Source organism: Mesocricetus auratus, unplaced genomic scaffold (assembly GCF_017639785.1).
Source record: "Mesocricetus auratus isolate SY011 unplaced genomic scaffold, BCM_Maur_2.0 Super-Scaffold_100008, whole genome shotgun sequence".
Lineage (NCBI taxonomy): Eukaryota > Metazoa > Chordata > Mammalia > Rodentia > Cricetidae > Mesocricetus > Mesocricetus auratus.
This window is the reverse complement of record NW_024429192.1, coordinates 55,816,325-55,833,301: the sequence shown is the minus strand read 5'-3', so window position 1 is coordinate 55,833,301 and position 16,977 is coordinate 55,816,325. Positions and strand designations below refer to the sequence as shown.

Sequence of the window (16,977 nt, the reverse complement as noted above, 5' to 3'; positions counted from 1 at the left end):
AGCATTTTTTACAAGATACTGGGCATGGACCTTGCACACACTGTGAGCTGTGCTTCCAGGCTTCCTGAAATGTATTAAGCAGATGCTAATTACTGACTTGTCAGTAATTCGTGTTTTGATTGTAGTCACATTACAGTTACATTAACACATATTGTATTTTGAGAATCATGTTATACAGTGACATTTCCCAGAGACAGTGAGTTAACTGCCATGGCTGGGGTGAGTGATGAGACAGGGGCTTGGTCCCTAGCAATGCGGGGGCGGGGGTTCCAGCTGACCATTCCAACTGAAGCCCCTCAGGAGATGTGTCTTCTGGGGGAGAGCTAACACATTAGAGTGACAACCCCAGAGTACTAGGATGATAACATGTTAGGTGGAGTGGAAAGAAGATGCTGGTAGAGGTTGGCTTGCTCTTTGATCCAGAGCCCTAGGGATACATCACTTCATGTGCCTGCACATGAAAAGAGGCCACTACAAAAGCCCCCAGGCACAGGTGATGTGACTTCGGCCAGGAGTGGTGGCATATGACTTTAATCCCAGTATTTAGGAGGCTGAGGCAGAGTGGACTTCTCTGAGTTCAAGGCCAGCCAGGGATTAATAGTAAGACCCTGCCTCAAAAAACAAACACAACCACCACCACCACCAAAAAACCATTATTTTTTGCAAGGGGAAAATTTTAGAGGAGTATACTAAAAATTCTAAAAATATCTTAATATTCTTAAAAGGCATTGAGTGTCTAACAGAGCGTGGTGCAGTAGACAGGGAGCCTTGCTGATGGATTTTCTAAGAGTTTACAATTTAAGCTTATCTTCCCGTCATCTATTTGATTTTACGTCTTACTAGGATTCTACTGCCTTCCCCTGCGCGTCCCACTCCCACCGTGCAGGACAAAGGATTGACAGCGTGGGAGGAAGGCGCTTTGGCAGGCTTGTCAGCTCCTTTGATTTGGAACTCATGTTCTGGTTAGCTTCATGTGTTTGTAAACTAGGAAGGGCTGGTGACAGGAAGGAGCGGTAACTTTTAGAATGACATGGGAGGACACACCCATGAGAAGGACTCTCTCCCGGTATCAGAAGACCTGCCCCTCAGTACCAGGTATCGAGGTCACCTAGTTTCTAGAGGCCTGGGCTGGGCATGGAAAATGGCATCTTTCCTCTTTAGCTTGCACTTTGTCTGGGGAGATTCCAAACTGCAGTGTGTAGAGAAGACACCAGGAGACTTCTGCTGTATCCACAGCTGTCCCTACAGCAAAGGCAGGGTACTGATGAGGTGGTGTTGGGGTTTGCAGGACAGAGGGCAGCCACGGCTGGGAGTTGACAGAGTCATTCTGCTCAATTTAAAGAATGAACAGTGTCTTACGTTGCATGAGATCTACTCATACTATGCATTATTTCGGTCAGGCTGTGGTGGTGCACACCTTTAATCCCAGCACTCTGCAGACAGAAGCAGGAGGATCTCTCTGAGTTCAAGACCAGCCTGGTCTACAAAGTAAATTCCAGGACAGCTCTACACAGAGAAACCTCTGTCTTGGAAAATCGAACCAAAGCATTATTTAGACTAAAAAGCACTGATTGAAGTCCAAATAACAGAATACCCTGTCTTCTGACTCACACCACCAAATGATGCAGTTTGGGTCTGTGGGGAATTCTGACCACCTCCACCTCGGTAAATTAACAGGGGCCAGGTTAAAGAGAAAACCGTCTCGGGCCTTGCTTAGGCCGTGTCCCTATTTCCTTCCATCCTGCCTATGCTTGTTTCTTCCTCCCTGCACTGGGCCTAACCTTCTGCAGTGGTGCTGGAAAATGAGTCTGTTACACAGAACCCCCAGGACTGTCTGAAGCCAGCTGCTGGGATTTCTTGCAGTCTCCTTCCAGATCGACGCTGCACACACCCCAGCAATGTAATCCGCACCATGGCCTAAATCAAACCCGCAGCCTGCGGGCAGCCAGAGATGGGGTTTCAGAAGTGCAGATGTTTGGGAACTATTAAATATTCGTGGGCCTCTCTCCACTGAACAGAATTCCAAATGGCCCTCTTCTGGCAAGGCTCTTGCTGGTGTGGTCCTAGGTAGGTCTAGGCCCCCTGAGCTTTGTCCACTCACACCAGCTGTTGAGATTTTGCTACTCTGTTGGCACCCTCTAACTCCATTTGCTATAATGTATGTGAAGGTCTTGTGTGCTGCACACGTGTCCACATTTATACATATATGGACATGCTTCCCATGTAGTTAAATATGTCCCTTGAAGTCATCCTGGGACGATCAACAGCCCTGTCGCTTGAAAAATCTCAGCAGCCTTTCCCACTGTACACTTAGGATCATTTACTAATTAAGCCTTTTATAGAAGACAGACCCTGTCCTTGCTTTTAGTTTGTTTGCCTCCATGGAGACACGGGAAGAGGCCCCTCAACAGATGTGATCACTATGCCAGTGGATCAGAGCCAGGCAGCATTTGCATGGACCATCCTTGTGTCCGAAGTATCATGTGTACACTAGGCTTCCCAGGTGTCTGCAAGCAGAACACCACAGAGAGGGTTTAGCACCCATGAAGACCTGGTGTACACGGATGCCTGCTTCTCAGTGGAGAGTGAGCACGGGAGGGAGTGAGGAGAGCTTACTTAGGCTTCTTCCCTCCTAGTGCCATTTGCTGGTCCCTTGGATCTTATGCCTGACTCAGAATCCCCAGCACCCAGCCCCATCTTGGTGCTGGCTAGTTTGTGTTTAGTGAATGAGAGATGAACACTCAGGCTCAGTGCTTAGCAAAACCATTTGGACCCTATCCAATTACTGCCACTGCTTTATCTGGATTTGCACCAACTGCTGCTATTGGCCTCTGGACTGCAGGGAAGGCTAGAATACAGCAGTAGAGACTTGAGCATTGAGACCTGGGGATTAGGACCTACAGGCTAGAGCTGCAGCCTGCTGATAATTACCTTGGAGTCATGTCTCAAAACCTACTTTGGCCTCTCTGTCTGGCCCTAGAAAGAGAAACACCTACCCTTTCTCTGTCTGGCCAGCCCTTCGTATTCTGTCTTCCAGAACACTGACTCGGTGCTATTTTCTTTTTGGTTTTTCGAGACAGGGTTTCTCTGTAGCTTTGGAGGTTGTCCTGGAACTCACTTAGTAGACCAGGCTGGCCTCGAACTCACAGAGATCCACCTGCCTCTGCCTCCCGAGTGCTGGGATTAAAGGCGTGTACCACCAACGCCCGGCCCAGTGCTATTTTCTTTATCATGATAACTTATATATAATAAAACTCAGCCATTTTAGTGTTATGTGTTCAACAGATACAAACAGAAATATATGCACCAACACAGTCAAGACATATAACAGTTCCATCATCCCAAATGGTTTCCTCTTAATGCCCCATGATAGTGAGTCCCACTCCTGCCCCATGTAAACATGCATCTGCTTATAGCCATGGTGGTTGTGCTTTTCCCAGAATGCCATATCTATGGAATCAGGTTGCCCACAGGTTTGGGCATCTGGCTCTTCTGTTTTAGTGTATGTATTTGAGTTGATCCATATTGGGCATAGCAATGGTTTGTTCCTTTGCTGAGTTGGTGTTCATGACCAGTCAAGTGCAGATTCTTTGTGTCGATGTAACTTCTCATCTCATTTGAATGAACACCCAAGAGTGGGGGTTCTGGGTCACATGGTAAGTATACATTTAACCTTACCCAAAGTTGCAGAACTATTTCCAGAAGTGGCCATATTCCCAGTATCAAGATGTAAGACTTCCAACACTGTCATCTTTGTCTTTGGTTTAGCATTGCTTTCTTTTCTTTCCATTTTAAACTTACTGTGCCTTTAGCCATCCTAATCATTGGTTTCTAAGTTAGCATCTCCCTAATGGCCACTGATGTGGCTAGAGTTCCTTTGCAGGTCTCAACTTCTGTCCTCTTGGATAAACCATCTTGTCAGTTTTTCCACTCTTTTAAAGAGTAAGCTATTTGTTTACATAATGTTTGAGTTCTGAGAGTTCTTTATAGATTTTGAGTTTAGTCAAATATATTTTTTGCAAATATTTTCCCATTCTGAGACTTGTTTCATTTGCGTAACTTTTTTTGAGAGAAGATGTTCTTAATTTAATTTTAATAAAATCCATTTATGTCTTTTCCTTTGGTTTCTTGCATTTTTGATGCAACATCTAAGGAATTGTTGCCAAATACAAGGCCATGAATATTTTTTTTCAAAATATTTTTATATAGTGGTGCACTCCTTTAATTTCAACACTTGGGAGGCAGATGCAGGTAGATTTCTATGATTTTGAGTCCAGCTAGTCTACATAGTGAGTGCCATGCCAGCCAGTTTTACATAGTGAGACCACAGTCAAAGCCAACTTATGGGAGAATTTATTTTAGTTTATGATTCCAAAGGCATAGGTCTATCATGGCAGAGTCAAGGCAAGGGGAAGAACAAGCAATGGGCATGGCAGCAGGAACAGGAATTTGGATATAACATCTTCATCCAAAAACATGAAGCAGAAAGCAAATTGAAATGGGACATGGCTATAAATTCTCAAAGCCTGCCCCTAGTAATGTGCTTCCTCCAGCAAGGCTATACCACCTCGCCCAAACAGTACCTGAGCTTATGAGACATCTGTCATTCAAACTACTTCACATTGTCTCAAAAATGTGTATTATTTCTTCTTTGATAATGTGGTCATGCTCCTCGGTGTCCATGCTGCAATTATTGTTTGGCTTGATCTGATGCAGGTAACAGTAGCTGCTAACAATGGTCACATCATGTCCAGAAGACAGCCTTTCACAGCACTCCTCCCTGTCCTCTGGTTCTTACATTCTTTCCTCCCCTCCTTCTGTGATGTTCCCTGAGCCTTCACTGGGGATGGGGGTGATAATGCCTCACTTAGGACCAAGCACACTTCTCAACTCTTTAAGCAGTTATGAGTCTCCGTTGGCTGCTTCCCGCTGCAAAATGAAACTCTTTTGACCATTGTTGACAGCAGCACTAACAAATGGGTATAAACATAAATATTCAAAAAGCAGTTTGACATCATGTCCATTTAGCAAAACAACAGTAGTAGGTTCCCCCTCTAAGGCCATGACTTCCTTAGCCATGAGCTTTTAACCAGGTTTACAGAACAGACTTCAAATTCAATCAGAAGGTGGTTGGTTATCCCTATAACAGCCATGCCACTGTTGCCCCCCAAGAACATCTTGCCTGGCAGGGAGGAAGCTTCCAGGTCAATTTCAGTTAGCTTACAAAGCGATAGGTTTCCATAAGGCTTTTCACACATCTTCAATTTTGGCTAGCTTGTTCTCCACCCCTTCCTCTTCCCAACTGCCCTCCCCCATCCCCACTTAAGCCTTTAACCCCAATATTCCTCCCCTACTTTCTTATGACATTTGTTCTACTATTCCCCTCCCTCTCTGTCCCCAAACATAGTTTTCTCATCTCAAAATTAAACAGAGAAATTTAAAAATTTAAATCTAGGATTTATGTGCTGGAGAGACAACTCAGTTGAACAGCGCTTGGCTGTTCTTTCAGAGATCCTGAGTTCAATTCCCAGCAACCACATGGCAGCTCATGATTCATTGCCTTCTTCTGGTGTTCAGGCATATATTCAGACAAAGCACTTGTATGCATAATATATTTTTTAATCTAGAATTTACATATTAGAGAGAATATGTGTACCTGTCTTTATGAAGCCACAAAGATTCACCCTTATGCTTTCTTATAGTTTTATAACTATAGCTCTCAGACTTTTATCTTTGCTTCTCTTTGGTTTAACTTTTATATATGGTGTGAGACAAGTCTAAGTTCCATTCTTTTGTATGTACACAACCAATTGCCCCAGCATCACTTGTTGAAAAGTATTGTCTTTCTTCACTTAATTGCCTATCTTTGTCAAAACTCACCAACCATAATGGACAATTTTGTTTTAGGCTCTCTCCCATTGACCTGTACCTCTATAGTTTCTAAATTACTGAAACCTTATAAGTCTTGAAATTTAATACTTTAAATCTTCCAACTTAGCCCATATTTTTCAAAATCACTTTGGTTTATTTTACCTGTTTTCATTGCTTAGATCATGGTCATATTGTACCTAAAGATTGTTTGGGGGTAAAAACTGACATCTGTATGTTACCTAATACAAGATACACCACTACATTTAAAAAACAAGTCTTAGTATTTCTTTCATCAGTGTTCTATAGAAAATTATTAGTTGGAGTTATAGTGTACATAATTTTCATGGTTTAAATGGTACTTTACCAAGTTGTATGTAGAAAAGCAGTTACTTTTTATTAGACTTATAGCCTATGACTTCTAAACTTGCATATTAATTCTGGTCATGGTTTTCTAGATTCATTAGAATTTCCTGTAAGAACAATTGTTCTGTCTTAAAATAGGCAGTGTTATGTTTTATTTCTAATATGTCTCATCTTCCTTCCTTCCTTCTTCCCTCCCTCCCTCCCTCCATCCCTCCCTCCCTCTCTCCCTCCCTCCCTCCCTCTCTTTCTTTACTTTTCCACTTTCAATGGGGTTTCATTATGCTGCACTGGCTGGTCTTAAACCCATAGACTATGTTGGTCTCCTGCCTCAATTTCTTGAATAGCTAGGATTTGGGATACACATATGCTGCTATACTGGCTCCAATCTGTATGTCTTTTTTTTTTTCTTGTCTTATTGTGTGGTCTGGGACCTCCATCACCACAATGAATGGGAATGATGAGCATAGGGAAGAACATTCTGTCTCTCCCAGTAAGAAGGAAGGTAGCTATACGTTTTTGTATGTGTCATTGATCAGATTAAGTGACTTCCATTCTTAATTTGGTGGTTTTTTCCTAAAGTGGTAAATATATGTTGTATTTTATCAAATGACTTTCCAGTAACTATTGAAATGTCATGTAGCCTTTCTGTTTTAGTCTGTTTATATGGAGAAATGTTAGATATTTGAAGTTGAACCAGCCTGTTACTGGGAAAACTCTTCTTAGTCAGGTTGTGTTATCACTATTCATTTTCTTAATTGCAGTTAACCCTGTTTTCTCCAGTCTTTTCTGCCTTGCTCCTGCTTTTACTACCTAGCATCTCCCCCTCCTTTCACACACTTCCCCTAGCTAGCATACCCTTCAGCCTTTACCGGCCCCAACCCCAAACCTATCACTCAGTGGTCCCAGGGACTTCCCAGAGGCCTGCTCTTGGGGTCTTGTCTCATGGTCACTGTACTGATTATACTGAAGGCCACAGTCTGTTTCTTCTGAACTTACCCCTTTCTTGTCATATGGTTCTTCTGTGTCAGCTGAGGCAGGTCTTTGTTCTCTCGTATTTTGGCTTGTGTGGCAGTGTCTTGCCTTCTGTTCCCTGTATATTTTCCCTTCTGAGTCTTGGAAACCATGTGCTTGCTCGTCCTGCATTTTTGATTCAGCAATCTCTAATGGTTCCCACTATATAAGGATTATGTCTGGCTTGATCAGCCTGAGCTACATATTTCATTCTGAAGAATCGGAGTTGCTCACTCAGGAACCATGTGCTTTTCATGGTCTTGCTGCATGTCTCTCGAGGCCCATCACACCCTGGCCTGCCCAGAGCCTCCTTAGCACTCCTCCACTTAAGCACTCACCTCTGCAATTTTGCTTGTTGTGTATTCGTTTCTGCTTTGCGTTGCTGGTCCTTCTTCAGGTTTATCACCTATCTTCTTATCTTAGATGGGCTGAGTTGCTAAGAATACCATAGACTTGTAAGCATAAGACATTGGTTTCTCACATTCTGGAGATTAAAGTGCTGGCATGGCTGGGTTCTCGTGAACTCTTTGGAGATCTCATATCCTCATGTGGTAGGGAGCGGGAGCACGCAAAACTCTCTTCCCATCAAGGCATTAAGCCTGTTCAAAGGAATCCACCCTGAGGATCCAGTCGCCTCCTCACGCCACCCCAGTAGGCATTGTAAGGGTGATTGAGCATCCCATAAGTAACATTTTTTAGGTGGCTTGCTAGTTACCATGGGTCTTTCTTCCCTTGTCATAAATAGATTTCAATGTCAGGTCTTTACATAAAATGTCAGGATTCAGGGGTTGGTAAGATTTGGGTAGGAGTTGGTAAGGGTAATATTAGTCAATAAAGTTGTGACCACTGATCACCTGAGCCTGCTCCTGCCATGGAGTTCAGAGCCATCTTTGGTTAGGGGAAATCCAGATTGCAAAATGAGACAGATAAATCCCCTTTGTGGAGAAGGGCACAGACTCTCTGGGGCATCTCTCGAGACAGATGCTCGAGACCATAGCCCCAGCATGAGCTCATCTGGCTCCTGGACCTTCCCTTGGCTGGGGAAGATGTGGGGCTCAACATGACCTCAGAGAATGGCAGGGGAAACCTTCATGTAGGGCATAGAACTGAAGCAAGGATTAATACAATGGAAGCTCCAGAGGACTGTGGGACTCCTGTGTTACACCCGTTAATCTTGTATTAATCTGCTGGGTGGGGGAGATTTATATGGACAAGCGCCTTCCTTACTCTGAATTGAGGACCAATACAAGTTCCTCAGAGGCCAGAGGGCCACCATTAAAGATGCAGGGTTGAAGTCAGTGCTCTGAGGTTGAGGTCAACAAGCTAAGGAGTAGGACTGGAGCCCCTGCAGCCTACAGGGGCAAGAGTAGGACCAGCTTCAGCAGGTCCTTATCCACAGAGCTTTGCTCGCCAATGTCCACTCTGAAGAACCCCAGCTCACAGGCTCATTGGGTGACATTCCCTTGCCTTTTGGGGGTCTGTTATATTATTTTGTTCTACCTTAGCCTTTCAGTAAGTACTCTTTTCAAAGGAAGCTTAGCCTCAGGGCTGCTGGACAGCAGGGTGAAAATGCTTTTCCACACACCTCAGTCAGCATGGAGCAGGGACCAGTGAGGAGTAGGGAGAGGGCAGACGCTGATATACGGGTCTGTGAGGAACCGTCAGCTGGTGCAGAGAAGCCTAGAGAGGAAGGAATTGAGCCTCCTCTCCTCCCCACTGGCTAGGCTTCATTTCCTCAGAGGGGTTACCATGTCCTGTGGCCTGTGAGGCCAGTTCAGCCTGGACTCATGGGAATCAATTTTCAGAATAATAAGTTAGGGCCTCTTTGGGAAGGGACCCCTTTGTGTCATACTGACTCTCACACTTTTAAAAGTGAAGTCCTGCCACCTTTTGGGAGCCTTCCTGGTGGTAGCCTCAGCTCTAGTCAGTGTATTGGGTATGGTTATTCAGGGACTCTGTGTTCTTAGGTGCTGTGCCTCTACCACAGGCCCGCCAAGCTCAGGTCTTTGGTGACATTAGAAAATCGGAATGATTACGTTTGACTTCTTCTAGTCGCCTGTTAACTACATTTGGTGTTTGCTTGTTAATAGCTAGGCGTGAACTTGCTAAGATGTGGACTGGGGTCTGGAGGACCAGGTCTAGGGTCAGGCAGGGCTCCGGTGTTCATGCCTGCTATGTTCCTGAGTGCCAAGTGCTTGTCTTCTCTCTCTGCAGCTTGTCTCCAATGTCCTCATCTTCTCCTGCACCAACATTGTGGGTGTCTGCACTCACTACCCAGCGGAGGTCTCCCAGAGACAGGCCTTCCAGGAGACCCGGGAGTGTATCCAGGCTCGGCTCCACTCACAGCGGGAGAACCAACAACAGGTGAGTGAGGCCTGGAGGCCTGGATGGCAGCCGAGGCCTGTTGCAGAGGAGCAGCCGCTAGGTCTCTGCCTGTTCCCCCAAGGCTGTGCTCATCACTCTGCCCAGCCCCCAGGGAACCCAGCTTTATTGCTCTGTAGTTTCCTCTTGGCCTTTCCTATCCCTTGCCTGTGGCCTCCTCATGTGGCCCTGTGGTCAGGCAGCAAAAGGCCTCCTCTCTCCTGGGCCCCCACCAGCTGAAGAAGTGAGAACAGTCAGTATTTCCAGCCTGGGCAGAGGTATTTACCCAAGGGAAGGAGGAGGAGATGGGGCAGCCCTTCATTTCTGCCCAGTTCTGGGTATGGATACTTCAGAGAAGGAAGATTGCACTGTCTCCCCCTCCACTGTACTTAACCAGCGAGACTGGCCCTTCACAGGGCCACAGCAATGTGCCAAGAGAAAGCCCTTTGACACTTCCTCCGGGGAAGGTGGGGTGGTGACTCAGGTTGGCATCAAGGTTCCAGCTGTTCCTGCCCTGAGGGATGGGTTTTATTTGGGGTTCAAATCTGGGTCACTATTGCCCATTTCCTGCATGTAACCCTGACAGATGGTTGTCTGCCCCTGCTCCCCTCTAACACTATATCGTGTAGCGTTATGGTAGCTCCTGTCAGGAGGCTGAGGGTGGATGGTATCCACAGAGGATAATAGTCAGCGTGGTGCGGGGTCTTTATGCATCTGGACCAGCATGACTCTGGAAGTTTCTGTAGACCACTAGGTCCTTCCCACTGATCCTTAGCAAACACTGGCACAGGCCTCCTGTGTGCCACATGCCATCAGGCCCCACAGCAGATGTGGGCACAGAGAGACTTTCTTGAGCTAGATACAGGAAGAGAATGGCCAGGGCAGCAGAAAAGCACACATGGTGGTTGCTCTGCTCCTTCAAGTGTGGGTGTCTGTCTGGTCTGGAGGCATGCTAGATGGTTACAGTGACATGGCTGCTGACATCCAGATGGTCAGGTAGGGGATGAGCTCTCCAGGTCCTCCTGTCCCTGCCTGTCGTCTCTAACACTGCCCCCTGTGGCTGCTATGTTTTGCCACGTGCCCAAATGGACACCAATCAGTCTCAAGTCTGACTGCCCCTGTTTATGCTTCCCCACTTTGGAGAAACAAACATACATATTCCAGGCTGCCCTTGAGCCTTGTTTGTAGGCAAGGATGGCTTTGAATTTCTGTTCCCTTGCCTCTGTCTTCAAACTCCTGGCATCCACAATATAGGCATGTGTCAGTGTGTCCAGATGCTGTAGTGCTGGGAACAAACTCAGGACTTCACCCCTGCTAGACGGATGCCCTTCCACCTGAACCACATACAGCCCAGCCCTGCCCCCAGCCTCCATTCACTCAACCCTGCCCGGGCTCCTCCCAGCTTCTGAGTCATCCCACTGCCCTGACAGGGTTGCCATTCCTTACACATGCACCCTGCTCGCCCCTAAGTCCCTGCCTTCCTCAAGAACACCATCTTATCTCTGTAATCAACTCCAGGGCCTCTCCCCCGAGAACGGGCCATTCTGGGTATCATCTTTCCCCAAGGATAATGATCATTTGTTTCTGTTTTAGAATCAGGGTCTCCCTGTGTAGTGCAGATTGCCCTGAATTTTCCCCATCTCTTGCTGCCTCGGGTTAGGGTCTAGAATCCTGCTCGATGTGGTGGTGTTAAGCAAGGGATGTGCCATAGCTACTGTACAGACTATACAGTCAACAGGGAGGGCTAAGGGGAAGGTGTGGAGTCACAGAGTGATGCTTCATGAGTCCCAGAAACAAGCGAGCCTTGCACTGGAGCCCTAGAAGAGGAAGGGAGAGGACAAATTCAAGAGCTGTTCCCAGGGCAGCGCTGAATGGGTACCAGATATGAGTAGCAGCCATTTCTACAGAGCCAGGGTCTGGTCAGGAGGATGGAAGTGTCCTCTGAAAGGCCAAGGGGAGGAAGGGATGGGAGGGTGGATCTTGCTGGGGATGTGATGTCACAGGTGGGCATTTGGGAGCCAGTGAGCCATGGGCTGGAGATGAGTGGAGGTGACAGAGTTGATGGATGGTGGCGGCTCGACAGTGTCTCTGCTGCCTGAGGCAAGAGTATTTTGAGGACAGAAGTAGGGCATGCTTCATTGGACGGACACCCAGAAGAGGAGGAGCCAGGAAGGACACTGAAGCAAGAGGGTCTCAGGGCTGCCTGTGGGCGGGTGGGGGCGGATACCCAGAATTCCGTGCAGAACGGTGGGCAGGAGAGAAGCAGGGGGCTGCAGGCAGTCAGAATGAAAGGCCCGAGAGGGCGTACTTAGGTGTGTGAGCCTGGCAGAGGGCTTGGCCCTGAGCCAAGGCTGTGGCATTCAGGTAGTCACTCTGCACAGGAGATACCTGGTTACCCTGCAGCAGAACAGATCTTAGAGGAAACTCAGGAATTGAGTCAAGTCCGGACTCTATAAGTAGCTGACGTGACTTGTCGTGATGTGGCCCTGTCCCCTCTCCCTGCTTCTCTCCTCCCTCCCTTGTGACCGACTTGAACTTCTCTTGGCTCCTCCAAGTTAACTTTCTTTTCTCTTGCTCTTGGGCCCCTGTCTCCCACTTGGAATTGAAAGGCTCCGAAGGTTCTTGGGCCTTCTGGGTTTCACAACACCTTCTCTAATGACAGCAGCTCTAAGCCTAGGCCAGGCAGCCTCTTCATTGCCCCCAGAGGAGCTTTGCCTGCCCGTCGGTTCTGACTCTCACACCCAGAATGCTGCCTGGCACGTAGTAGACATCTATAAATACTTAATGACTGGTTGAATGAGTCCGGCTAATGCTGTCAATAGTAGTTTGGCCAAGGCCACAGAGGTTTTTAAGGTTTTAACTCAAGCTGCTTGATCTTCAAGGCTCCACCAGGAGTGCCTTTCCCAGAGCAGAATGGAGGCAAGCTACATGGTGGGCCAGGAGGTGTCCCTGAGAACCCTGGGGTTTGACTCCAGCTGTCCCCTTCTCTCACAGGTTCTAGTTCTGTGGATCTCAAGAGAGCCTGGGATGTCTTCCTGCGCCCTGTAGCCAGGGGCATGGGTGTGGATGAGAGGGGACTCGCCAGATATGTGGAAGGAATGGTGACAGACTCATCTGCTTCCTCTGCAGGAGCGTCTCCTGCTGTCTGTCCTTCCCCGTCATGTTGCCATGGAGATGAAAGCAGACATCAACGCCAAGCAGGAGGATATGATGTTCCACAAGATTTACATCCAGAAACATGACAATGTGAGGTAGGGGCTGAGGGCAGGGTGGGAGAGGTGAACCCTGACGGAGACAGTTTCACTTCTTCCTCTTAAGGGGGCTCAGCCTGACAGCGTGGCCTGGTACTGTGGAGCAGGCTGGCCCTGCCCTTTGTCTGGTTGGGGAACTGGCACTGTTTAACTTCCTGTCAGGCTCTGAAGTAGGCAGCAAGGCTGTAAGAGAGAATAGAGAAAGAAGGGGAGAAGAGAAGCAGACCAGCTATCGGGGGACCTCTCACCTGACAAAGAGAGAACGTTAGACTTGGACTCCCGTGCCACTCTTATTATAATCCTCTTCACCAGCCTCTTGCATGCCCTCTAAGCCCGTGTGCGAGCCACGGTTCCAGGCATTGTCCGCCTCATCATTGATCTTTTGACATCCCTACAAGGGGGCACAGACAGTTCCTAATTTATAGATCCAGTCAGATTGAGACCTGTGTTGAAGGCCCCAAGCCAGCATGGTAAAGCCAGCCTGCTCCAAAGCCCACTTTGCCTGTGCCGCACTTTGGCTGCCTCCCTAGGCAGAAGCCGCTGACAGCAGGGACGTGCAAACAGATGTAGGTTAATAGAGTGCAAAATCTGCTTATGAGTTCCACAGGGACGTAAGCGATACAGGTGGCCTTCATCCACCGTGGCTTCCGAAGAGCCTGCTAATTCTCCCATATGCCCAGAAAAGGAGCCACTGCAAGCTTCAGGAAAGTTGCTTTCTCTTTGGGCAAAGTTTCCTGAGGCCTGAGTTCTCTGAGGTCGAGTGAAGAGGATCTTGGGAGGCCTGGTCTGGTTTCAGTCAAGGGAGCCATTGGGTCATGCAAACTGCTCCTGCGATGACTGTCAGCAGGGATGGAGGAGGAACATAACACTGCGATTTGCATGTACAATCAGCGTCCAGATGTGTTCTGAAGTCTGCAGTGACCATTCTGCATTAATTAATGACCTTTCCCACCTGTCTCCTAAAACGCAAAAGCCAAGGCTTTGAGAGAACAGTATAGATGCACCACACATCTGTGCTGTTTTGGGGGCAGATTTTGCAGCTCCTTTGTAGCCCACCCATGCTCCATATCAGGCAGAGCCAAGATTACCAGTAGCCACCAGGGTCTCCCAGGCAGATGGTCATCTGGCAGGCGTGTGGAGGCTACCATGTGACCTGAGGGCATGAGCCCTGTAAAGTATAAGGCTTGCTGGCTCCTCTGCCTGTCCTCGGGTATGGAATGCCACCTCCTCAGTGCTTTCTATGTTCCCACAGTCCCCACATGTATAAAAGGTTGGTCTGTTATCATCCTCGCTATTCAGGAGACCAGGAAATGGAGACCCAGAGGTTTCCTTTGTATCCATGGTCCACAGCTGGCTAAGAGGGACACTTGTCCCCAGAAAGTTTTCTGACCTTCTGACTTTAAATATGTTTCTATACCAAGGTAGAGGGTATGGACAAGGACTCTGAGAGGAAGCTTGGAGAGCCCTTGCCTGGAGAGAGACCCAGAGGAGAGGGAGGGTGAAATTTGGCATCCCCCTCGTGTGTGTGTGTGTGTGTGTGTGTGTGTGTGTGTGTGTGTGTGTGTGTGTGTTCAACCACATGGTTGAGGAACTCCAGGGCTCACTTATGATCTGAGACCTCTACCTAGGGACACTGGAAGAATTAGCTTTCCCTGCTTGTTAGGACAGATGCAAGAGGCTTGAGTTTTAGGTGGGAAGGGGGTGTTCCTCAAGTGTCCCCAACATGTGGAACTGGGTCTTGAGCTCTTCTCTCCATCTTCCCTGATCATGTCCCTGGCAGGGGATAAAAGTGATTTCTTTAGCTGCTTCTACTGATGTCTACATAGATAATCTGCTCTGAGAAATGGCCTGGCTTGGGTTCTCAACCCCAGCCCTCCAGCAAAGAGGTACCCAGACCTGCTCAGTCTACAGCGATAATCTTAAGGGATGGCCTTTGCTCCAGGTCCCATTGCCCCTGCTCCCAGCAGTGACCCTGCAGTGACTTCAGGTCATCAGAAGGACAGCCACAGAGCCATCTTGGTGTCCACAAGGCACAAGGGAGGCCCCTGTCACAATGGACATATTTATATCTAGGATGGCTGAAATCAACAAAGAGGTAGGAGAGAAAAAAATGAAGAAATGAAGATGCTATGGTGTTCAAGGGGACAGAATCCTATGTTCTCAAGGAGGGATAGACTCTATAGTATACATCAGAAATTAGGGTACCACAGTCATACAAATGTCCTGTTGGGGTCCCCTCCTTGCCTCCTAGCCTGGATGTAGCCTTGGAGAGAGGCATGTGCTCACTCTATTCTCAAATGTGGAGTGGAACTTCAGTTTAGGTTGGGTAGTCATGGTGCAAATTGTGGTTTAAAACACACATCAGGGCGCCAGGTTCACAGCCCTGAGTACAGAGCATAGGCCTGGGCTCTGGGGTTTAAAGTGTCTGCTTTGGGCTGACGGTGAACCAGGCGCTGAGCCACTCAACCCCAGTTTCCTCATCTGCATGTAGAATAGCAGGGGTCTCTACTCACCAGGGTTGAAGCGTGGAATGACATGGAGATGGTGCATAGCTGTTCTGCTGTCTTAGTGGTCAGCAGTCAGGGGCTGCCATGGTTGTTGCTGTTGTGTTTTGGATTGTTATCCCACCCATAATCAACAGAGAAAGGCCCGGGGTTCTTAGCTGGAGAGGGAAAGGATGATGAGTCACATTCTTCAATCCTCTGCGGAGTTGTAATATTTAGAGAGGGTGATGGCATGCTGCCCTCTGCCCCCAGCAAGAGCAAGGCCACAAAGAAAGTAAATCACCCCATAACAAACAGCCCCTGGGGTGCCAGCTGAGACTCACCAAGGAGCTTGAATGCTTTGGTCCTGGGCTAGCACTGGTTGTGACATGAGGTCCCAGATGCCTCTCCTGTCTGATGAGTGCTGACATATGGGCTGTGTCAGCCTCTGTGGCTGGTGGCTCAGAGTGTGCTTCCACTCCTAAGGGATATCAGGCCTCAGAGGGGCTAGAGCAATGGTTCTCTACCTTCCTAATTCTGCGACCCTTTAAAATAGTTCCTCATGTTGTGGTGGCCCCCAAGCAAAAAATTATTTCATTGCTGTTTCATAACTGTGATTCTGCTACTGTTATGAATCATAATATAAATATCTGTGTTTTCTGATGGTCTTAGGCGACCCCCAAAAGGGGTTGTGCCCACCAGTTGAGAACAACCACTGGGCTAGAGGAAGAAGATACAGTATAGGACAGTGCAGACAGGTCCCTCTTGCCAGGAGGCCACATTGTGGAGTGGATCAAGAAAAGTATCTGCATGGAGCAGAATGGCACTTATCCCAGCCCTGTCAGCTGTGGAGAGTCGCCTGATTAGAGCCTTGTTTTCTCTGTGGTAGCCTAGGGATAGATGTGTGTGCTCACTCATTTATTTAAAGGATATGGCACCTCTGCCCTAATCTGTGGAGCCACGAGCTGCACCCCAACATGCACTAGAGACAGACAGGGAGCATGGCTTGGAGTTAAGATATTCTGTCTCTGAAGGTGACTTGAAATTAAGATATATACCATTCCTGGAGGCGTTTGAAAGGTACATGCTATTCCTGGGGTTGCTGAAGTTAGCATGCACACTGTCTCTGGTAGTGACTTGAAGGTACCCAATGTTGGGAGACACTTAAAGTTAGGGTGCATGCCTGGAAGGTTACGAACCCCAACCTGCTTAGTAATTTATATTCTGATGCCCATGGAGACTGCCAAGATGGCATCAAGATCAGGTGGTAATCTATGACTCCAAAGGCCAGAGGGTAAAGAATGCCAAGGACTCCTGACTTCCATGGTGGTCCTTCTGAATGAGGGTGACTCCCCCTCAACCCCCCCCAACTCCCACTGGAGGGTTTAAAGGTGTTAGGTGGTAGAATGAACTAGGACCATTCCAGATTTTTCCTTTAGGATGGGGCAAAAGGCTACCGCCTCTAGGGGTGTAAACCCCTGCCGGGGAAGTATATTCTTTCTAAGGTAACTTGCCTTTGCCCCAGTCCCCATCCTTATCTCCCCACTTCTGGAGTGTCACATGGGATGTTGAATCTGAGCCTTTGTTGTCTCATTCCCTGGTACCCATAAACCAGTGTCCAACAGAGGGGCTGCCTG

General features: G+C 47.8%; 1 protein-coding gene across 1 annotated transcript in view; it reads left to right on the top strand.

The window, feature by feature from the left end:
- The window catches only part of Adcy5 (adenylate cyclase 5), a 144,035-nt gene that overhangs the window by 81,829 nt on the left and 45,229 nt on the right, over positions 1 to 16,977 (top strand). The window contains exons 2-3 of the mRNA XM_005071526.4: positions 9,460 to 9,609; positions 12,736 to 12,857. Coding sequence (XP_005071583.1) covers positions 9,460 to 9,609; positions 12,736 to 12,857 — 272 coding nt within the window. The remainder of the gene's footprint in view (positions 1 to 9,459; positions 9,610 to 12,735; positions 12,858 to 16,977) is intronic.